Source organism: Mauremys reevesii, linkage group 4 (assembly GCF_016161935.1).
Source record: "Mauremys reevesii isolate NIE-2019 linkage group 4, ASM1616193v1, whole genome shotgun sequence".
NCBI classification, from domain to species: Eukaryota; Metazoa; Chordata; order Testudines; family Geoemydidae; genus Mauremys; species Mauremys reevesii.
This window is the reverse complement of record NC_052626.1, coordinates 128028064-128036945: the sequence shown is the minus strand read 5'-3', so window position 1 is coordinate 128036945 and position 8882 is coordinate 128028064. Positions and strand designations below refer to the sequence as shown.

General features: G+C 56.2%; 1 protein-coding gene across 3 annotated transcripts; it reads left to right on the top strand.

Annotated features, from left to right (window-relative positions):
- The first annotated feature begins 2087 nt into the window (after positions 1–2087).
- LOC120403077 (maestro heat-like repeat-containing protein family member 7) lies at positions 2088–8487 on the top strand. 3 transcript variants are annotated; one of them, XM_039533770.1, is made up of 4 exons: positions 2088–2727; positions 4510–4686; positions 7181–7313; positions 8256–8487. In XM_039533770.1, the coding sequence occupies exons 1-4, from the start codon at positions 2641–2643 to the stop codon at positions 8294–8296; spliced, it is 438 nt and encodes a 145-aa protein (XP_039389704.1). In that variant the 5' UTR covers positions 2088–2640; the 3' UTR covers positions 8297–8487. The 3 variants fall into 3 exon arrangements, with proteins under 3 accessions (XP_039389704.1, XP_039389703.1, XP_039389705.1); XM_039533769.1 differs by having other exon boundaries at positions 7181–7336; XM_039533771.1 differs by lacking the exon at positions 4510–4686 and having other exon boundaries at positions 7181–7336.
- Positions 8488–8882: the final 395 nt, after the last annotated feature.

Genomic DNA, 8882 nt, shown 5'->3' with positions numbered 1-8882 from the left:
CCGGAAGCACCGCGTTCAACTCCGGTACTCCACCAGTGCAAACGGCGGTGGTGGAGTCGACGAGGCGCGAGTTCGACCGCGCGTCTGGATGGGTGAGTAGTTCGAATTAAGTGCTTGAATTCAGCTACGCTATTCACGTAGCTGAATTTGCGTACCTAATTCGAACCCCCTATAGTGTAGACCAGGCTTCAGCCATGCTGCATGAAATCCTGCGCGTGGAGCTGAGCAGTGGTTTCAGCTCAGCTGGCACTTCTGACCAGTATAATCAAGAGAGTCATGCTAGGCATTGACAATTCCTGTCAGTGACAGACCAGATTGGTTACACAGCTGCCCTACCTCCTTTTCACTTTATCTAAGGTCTTGGCCACACTTGAGAATTACAGCGCAATAAAGCCACCAACAGCGCTGTAACTCATTCCCTGTCCACACTGGCAAGGCACATACAGCGCTGTATCTCCGTGGCTACAGCGCTGCTTGTACTCCACCTCCCCGAGAGGAATAAAGAGTATTGTGCTGCTGCTGCGCTGGGGCACCAGTGTAAACAGGGAATAATCTTAGTATGCAGTGACTGATCTCCGGAAGCTTCCCATAACCCTTTTAAGTGAAGGTTCCGCTCTTTGTTTTGTTGTAAACGCTGGGCTCCGGGAGCTGCTTATCAAAAAAACAAACACAGCTCCTGTTTGCTGTAAATGAGCAGAGGCAGAGGGCTCCCCCTGTCAGGCCCAGCACATGAGAGAGACAAGGTGGGGGAGGGAATGTCTTTGGTTGGCCCAGTGACTGTGGGTGAGAGAGAAGCTAACACAGAAAGCTCCAGCACTTGTCTTGGGTGAATCTAAGATATTCTCTCACCCACCCTTCTGTCTCTCATCACCCAATATCTGGGCACATGAGGAAGACCACCGACCCCACCGACACCCTTCTTTGTCTGCAGTTCTCTTGCAGCCACAGCACTACGTGCTCAGAGCTGGCCTCATGGAAGGGCTCCCTGTCGAGTGATTAAGGGTTTGGGTCTCTAGCACATAGGCCGATGGGCATTTTAAGCCAGCAGGAACTAGTCCGTGCCAGCTGCGCGTGACTAGTCGCCCGGGATCCCCTGTCCTGTGGCACTGGTCTGGTTAGATTCGTAAATGGAGGACCAGTCCTTGCCCACCTTGATGATGTGGTGTTTGTGTTTCCTATGCCAGGGCCATGGTTTCGCTCAATTTCCAGGAGCGAAACTGGATTTTCCACCATCTCATGGCCATCCTCAACGATCGGGACGATAGGTGCGTCCCGGCCGTGGCGCCTTCATTCAGGTGAGCCTCACCAGCGGGTGAGGGTCGTGAGAAGAGCCCCGGCCCAGTGGTGACTGGGGCATGGGGCTGACCTATGGCCAGGGACAGCAGATTTGTAGAAATTTTGCTGGTGCTCAGCAGAACCTGCCCCTCCAAACTCTGCCCCCCTAAACTCTGCCCCCAACCTGCCTAAGTCTCTGGGAGGGAGTTTGGGTGGGGGAGGGGGCCTGGGGTGCAGGCTCTGGGATGGGTCAGAGGGTGGGAGTGCAGGAGAGGGTGGGGATGCAGGCTCTGGGAGGGAGTTTGGGGACAGGAGGGGGTGTGGAGGGAGGGGGTGCAGGCTCTGGAAATGAGTTTGGGGGCCAGAGTGGGGTGCGGGAAAGGGGTGGGGGGGGCAGGCTCTGGGAGGAGTTGGGAGAGAGCGGCGCTTATCTGGGGCTCCTAGGCAGGGCGGGCCGGGGGCCCTCCATGTGCTGCTACCCCGAGGCACTGCCCCCACAGCTTCCTACTGGCTGCAGGGGCGCGCCCACCCCACCCAGGGGCCACAGGGAGGGGCCGGCAGCCATGGGAGCAAGCAGGCAGGAGGCTGCTCAGCTCTGCTGCACTGCCAGTGGTGGTGGGGGCCCCAGGCTGTTTTAAATGGCCTGGGAGATGTGGGGGGAAAGGTGGGGCTGAGGCCCATGGTGCCCAGGCACCATGGGCCAATGGAACTTGCCGCTCATGCCTATGGCCAGGAGAGGGGTGGCCCTGAAGGCCCTGGGGGTGGGTGGGTGAGCAGGGGCAGAGAAAGCTCCTACAACCTTAGGGGTGGAGTCACTCAGTCTGGGCATTGTTACCTGCCCCAGCTGGTGTCACGGGGCTGGAGCAAGGCCCAGGGTCAGGTGTCTCTTGTTCCCCAAGGCTCAGTTCCATAGAATGGTCCCTTGTGTGACCTTGGCCCTCGAGCCCCCTCTGACATCCGTGTGCCATGCGCAGGCCGGGCAGCCGCCTGCCCATTCATGGCCAGTTCACCTGCCCCCTGCAGACCGGGCGACCCTTTGGAGCACAAGGCTGCAGACCCCCCCGCCCCACACCACTGCTCCGTGTGCAGCTGAGCCTTAGTGAGGGAGCAGGGCAGGCCTTGATCTCAGCTGGAGCCTCGAGGGGCCGTCGCGCTAGCAGCGTTTCAGTGGGGCCCACACGGTGACCAATCACGATGCCCTGCATGCAGCCCATGCTGGGCCTTGGCCAGTGGAGCTAAGGGCCCCGTGGCAGAGATGAGGCGCGAGAGGCCAGCCCCGTTCTCTAGCTTGATTTGCTGTTGGTGTGTTAGCTCCTCCAGTGCCCTGACCTTGGCAACGAGCTGGAAGACGCCATCGTGGAGGAGATGAGCAGGCAGCTGAGAGACCCCCAGACCGTGGTGCGCTGGTTGGCGCTCAAAGGCCTCCTCAATCTGGCCCTTCTCCCAGAGAAGGTGAGAGGGGAGGAGGGCTGGGGGATAAACCCAGAACCGCAGGGAGCTGCTGCAGGGCTGGGGTCATTGAAACCTTCCCGGGGGTATGGCCCTGGCCTGGAGTCAGGAGCCCTGGCTTCTATTCCTGGCTCTGCCACTGACCTGCGGGTGCCCTTGGGCAAGCCCTGCCTGGCCTTTGTCTGCTGTTCTGCAGGGCAGGGCCTGGCTCCTGCAGGGTGCGTCTCTAGGTGTGTGGAGCATCTGGCTCAGCTGGGCCTGATTGTGTCTGGGGTCTCTGTGATCCAAAGAACCCTAGCACTAGAGTAGCAGCAGAGCTGCAGACTCTAGACCCCAGGGAATGCTGGCGACCCCAGTGATCAGGACGCTTGGATAGAGCCATTTCACTACAATTAGGAACCATTTTTTCCTACAAATCCACTTTTAAAGCCTCATAGGTTTTAACTGTTGACGCCACGGCTCTGTCCCGCAGCACTCGCCTCCTCTGAAGAGCTCTGGAAGGGCCTTTTGCTGCTAAGATCTCATAACAAGTTTGATACCCACAGTATAGTGAAGGCAGAGAAAGCCCTTGGGGCTTAAATACACAGATCTGACAGCCTGGTAAAGAGGAGACAATCTGAAGGCAACTCGTTAATGATAATTTACTTCGCCTGAGAATAGGGGGTCAGTCCGGTTTATTAAACCCGGACTATGACTAGATCAGACATGGAGAGGGCGTGACTGTAATTCTCTTTGTTATACACCATTCCCATCGTTCCATGCACTTCAGCCTGGTTTTCACTTGCTTGTGGTTCATTTTCCTTTCTGGAAACGGTTAGCCTGTATATGACCTATTTTTTCCCTGATGCCGGTTGAGATTTTGTGGGGCTGTCTTTGAAAGGTTGAAAACCAAATACAGAAATGACTGAATCTGGCTTTTAGTAACAGACTAACCCTAGAACTAGTGTGCAAAATCGACTCCCTCCCCTAGGCTGGGCTGTAAGGACCAGGATTCAGGAGAACCCAGGTTCGGTTCCTGGCTCTGCCAGACTCCCTAAGTGACTGTGGGCGAGTCACGTAACCTCTCTGTGCCTGAGTTCCATGTCTGTACAATGGGGATAGAAATCCTTCCTTCGTGTGTCTAGCCTGTAAGCTCTAGGGCAGGGACCGTCTCTTACTGTGCCTGGAAAGCCCCCAGCACAAGCCCTTATTGCAGACAGGCCCTCGAGGTGCTATTCGAACAATAATACACTTGATTTATTTGGGGTCAACGTGTTGTGTAGAGAACTTCCCACGGATGATATCTGCTAATAAAAACCATCCCCTGAGATCTGGGGTACAAGGAAGCAGCTGCTTATGTTGCAGGTTGCCGGACCCACTGCCCGTGATTTTAGCTGGCTGTGCAAAGGCATTGAGGCTGTAATATGTCTCTGGAGGCAGGGGCGCTGGAAGACTTTTTATAGTGGAGGTGCTGCACCCCCCCCCCCTTACCCCTGTCCACACACCCCTCCACCACTAGAGCTTTGGTCAGGAGCAGGGCCATGGCTCCAGGAGGCGGGGGCGGGGGGTGGATAAGGCAAGGGGACCAAGGCTGGGGCCATAGCTGGGGGTTGGCTCAGGGCCGGCAGCTGGGACCCTGTGTGTGGGGCCAGGAGCAGAGCCCTGCGTAAAACCTGGGAGTGCTGCAGCACCCCCAGCACCCCTAGCTCCCATGCCTCTGTCTGCAGGGGAGGCAGACATTGTTTTGGAAATGGCTTGTTGGGTCACTGGAGGGTGTTTCGTAAAGCAGCTCCTCCTTTCACACAGGTGGGGAAACTCCAGCGTCTGCTGCCAGATGTCCTGGAGCGACTCCAGGAGGTAGACAGAGACCTCATCCGCAAGGCCATCGCCGTGCTGAAACACCTCCTCGCCGGCATGGACAGGCAGAGCGCCAGCCGCGCGGCTGTGCAAGTGGCTGAGCAACTCCTGCCGTTGTTTGATGATGTAAGGCCTGGCAGCTCACAGGAGATCCCATCAAACTGCGGACATGTGAATGGGGGCTAGGGGGTGGGCTAGCAGGGCCTGTGCTATGGTCCTAGCCAGAAAACGGATTGTCATAAATCATGAGCCCATTCCCACCTTCCTCTCACTCTCCATGAGAGCACATGGCAGAAAGGATGGGAACCCTGGTGTCCCGCAGGCCTACTGACAAGGATGAGGGCAGCCTGGGGACGAGGCTCCCCTTGGGGAAGGACGTGCATTCCTGAGCCTGCATGCAGCGAGGGGGCCTCTGCAGCACAGGGTGCTGCAATGCTCTTGCTGGCTTCCAGGGTGACAAGTGATGGTACCTTGGTGAAAATCTGCCCTCCTTTCCCTGGCCAGGAATCCTACAGCTGGCCTGTCAGCTCCATAAGGAAATGGCTCTGTCTGTAGGTTCTGCAGCTACCGCCTTTCCTCTCCCCTTCGCTCTTATGGCAGGGCAGCGCCAAAGGAGGGGAAAGTTCTCCTCAGATCTTTTGTACCCACAAACTAGCCCCCGCCGGCGCATTCACCAGACTGATGTTCAGTCCCACACTGGGTGGCGAGATCCAGCAAGCGGGCAGGAGAAAGGGGCCCATCTGTTACTGCCTTCCAGGGGTAATGCCCCAGTGGGGGCTCCTGGAGGACTCCCAGCTCTCATAACGGTAAATCCTACTCTCAGCCCTCCCGAATTTCTGATGGGACCCTGCCGCTCTTTATTTAGTAGTGGCACAGGCCTGGCTAAAGCTGTTCCCAGGGTCTCCTGGATCCCCAGCTGGCCAAAGGGACAGGGCAGCCTGGACCAAGGATGCAGGATCTCGCCCTGGGCGAGCTTTTAAACCAAACCCCTCTCAGGCCCGGGGGGAACAGAACAGGTTCTTTATGGGGCAGGGGTTATATCCAAATAGTGTTAATGAACACAACGCCCATTGTTGTCAGTAGTGTGTTGTCAGAGTGCTACCGGTGTGGTGCTCTGCTTTCTCCTTGTTGATATCACTCGGCGCATGCGTGTGTTCCCTCTGTGTGCTGCCCCAGCTCTGCAGATAGCTGACACAGCAGACCCAACGAGAACCCCCAATAACCACAGAGTCCAGTAAGATGCAAAGCCACGTCGGCTAGGTTTATTGCACTCGACACAATTGCAGTTCCCTGTAGGTTTCTTAGCCTAATACAGGGCATACTACGAGAAAGTGCCTCTTGGCAATGGAGCCGGCTCAGTGGCGGGACTTTCCACTGCCCCCTCGGCCGGACAAAGGCACCGCCCCAGGGATGCATTCTTATACACAGACACAAACAAGTTACACATCACACCTGACGATGAGGTACAACCCTCCACGTAGCACGGTACAACCTTTCTACGATTTAGGTGCCGCCTTCTACCTTGTACATGTTGGTTCGATCAAACAACTCTATCCATCATTTTACCCTTTGCCCCTGTCATTGGGATGGGCCAGCCTGTTCTTTGTTATCTGTGTTGAATGTGCTAGTATGTGAATGTTCAGGACCTTTTAGATACGTATCAGCCCTTTCCTTGCCAGCTTCTGTGAGCAGGGCCTGCCTCTGGCTCACAGCTTAACTTTGCTTTATGTTAGCAAAGTCTTGTTCATTACTTTAGTTCAGGCCTCAGGCCTCATACTGGGCCTTTATCATGGCCTGCACTTACTACACCCATCACCAGGGAAAGGCAAACAGGCCTCAACAACTGGAGGGAAGACGAGAGAGGTGCCAGTTCAACATCTGCCTGTGCCCACTGCAGTGCAGCCCTGATGCCCCTATACCCCTCCCACGTGTTTTGTACAGAGCCTGCCCAGCTGTTCTGAGCTGACCTCTCGCCCCACCCCAAACCGCTGGAGGCTGGGTGGCTTCCAGTCATGGCTTCCAAGGCCCCCTATCTGGGAGCTCCTGCACATTTACCACCCCTTGGCCCTGGTTAAATTCACCCCAGGTCCCTGAGCATGGCCCAAACAAACACCAAGGTAGGAATTTGCCCCATGCCTGGCCCCTTGGCCTGGCTAGAGGGCCGCTGTGGGTCAACACCAGTGTGAGCTGCGCCTTCAAAGCCGGGTGGACAAACTACACCCCCTTCGCTCTTGAATCTTTCCTCATCGCTCCCTCTCTGCCGCCCCTGTCCTGGCGCAGCTCCACCCTGAACGTTTCCCCTTGGTTGACAAAGGCGGGTGCTGATGTCAGTGCACCCAGAGCTGGCTGTGAGAGCCCAGTGGCAGTCTCACCCCAGCTTACTGCTCTCCCTGGCCAAGAAGTTACCAGGCCAGCCCCTCAGCTGGTGGAAATCTGCATCTCTATTGCCTTCAATGGCGCTATGCCCATGAGACTCTGGCCCCAGCTGTGGCTGTATGGCTGGAGGTGAGTTACCAATACCCCCTGCAGGGCAGACATCTCTGGCACAGTGTGCGCTCGCCCCGCTGGATGAGAATGACTGTCACAGTGTCTCCTCCCCTCCCTATATCGTCTCTTGCAGGTGTCCAGCAAGCTCCGGGTGCTCTCCATCACCCTTTTTAAAGACCTGCTGGAGCTTGTAAGGGGGCCCAACCGGAGGCAGATGAAGGAGCATGTGCTCCAGAGCCTGGTCCCACTGCTCCTCCTTGTGCATGGTGAGTGTCCCAACGTGTCCCAGGTGAGGCCACGAACTGGAGTCTGCGGCTGAGATAATTACAGAGCGACCAGTAATTTGTTGGGGGGGGGCAACATGTGACACCCCCCTTTAAAGGGTCTGGCCGGTAGAGGGCAGGTGCTCAGTGCTGTGACAATCAGGCACTCAAAATCACTTGAATGTTGAGTCCAGTAGTGCCATGATCATGGTGCCCCACCCAACTGCTGAGTCTTCTCTGCATCCTCTGAGCTCAACACCCCCCTGCAGCCAGGCTGAGAGATTGGGTGAGGCGAGGAGTTGCCTCACCACTCCTACAGCCACTGGCCTCCGCACACTCCCCTGGCTGTGCTGGTGGGAAGAGCACAACCCTGGCCATGGCCCCTACCAGGGCAGAGCAGCATTTCCACCACATTTGTTCGGGAAAAGGGAAGGGTGGGTGACATAGCTCAGACTCCTCACTCCCAGAGCAGGTTCATAGCTGGGCCTCCCAACGGGAGCTAGAGAATGGCTGAGCTCCCTCCTTGGCATTTCCTGGAGGGCAGCAGGGCACCTGAAGTTAGGCGGCGCCTAACAATGCCCAAGCCCCCTTTGTGACTCTCCCCCTCTCTAGGCCTAAGTGCCCATCTGTGCATTGTGGGGGAAGGGGGAGGGTAAATACAGGCAGGGATGAGCTCTCAGATACTGCAGGGATGAGGCAGTCCTAGAAATAGTGAGTGAATGGGGTTCATTGGGACTTCTTGCCTGTGTCTGGAGGCTCCCCCAGCTGTGGAGGGCGGCGGGGATGTTTAGTGAGGGTTGCGGTTGTTCCCACTAGTCCCCTGCCTCCTGCCACCCGGCCTGCTGCCTCCTTGTTGTGGGCCGAGAGGTACAGAGCTGGCTTGGCCTGCCGGGGCTCTCCAGAGTGCCATGGCTCTGACCTCCATTTCCTTCCTTTCAATCTTAGACCTCAAAGGCTTGCAGCAGGACAGCAAGTCCACAGTCTGATGCCTGGCTTCTCAGACCATCTTCATCCTGGAGGCCTTCAAGATCCAGCCTCCAGCCTGCTGCGGCCTATGGACATTTGTCCATAGGATGACCACAATGTGCACTGCGGAGAGCCCGGTCATTGAAGCTGCCCAGCTGCCCTAGCTCTGGTAAAAGCCAGCCTCCCTTCTCTGGGGGCTTTTGGCATCAGAACCCGCCTGGAGCAAGGTGGAACACTTCATGCCAGACCATGACTTCTTCCCCATTGGCTTCCTGCCCTGTCCAGTCACCAGGTACAGCGCCAAAAATGTACACGACTGGAAATGGGAACGGAGGGTAGAACATAAACCCTACACCAGGTGTGGGAACATGTCAAAAAGTACATGTTGAATAAAGCTATTGAGCAGTTAACTAGTCATGTGCTCCCCCTCCCCTCCCGGTACATAGCAATCCCCCCTGTACATAGCAATCCTCTGTTTCAATTTGGTGCTTTCTGATGTATTTTTATGCTTTTATTTATTTTATTTCTTTGATATATTAAATAACTGTATTTACAGTAATACATAGAGGTATAAAAGATTTACACATCTTGTCCTGTAAACAGAAC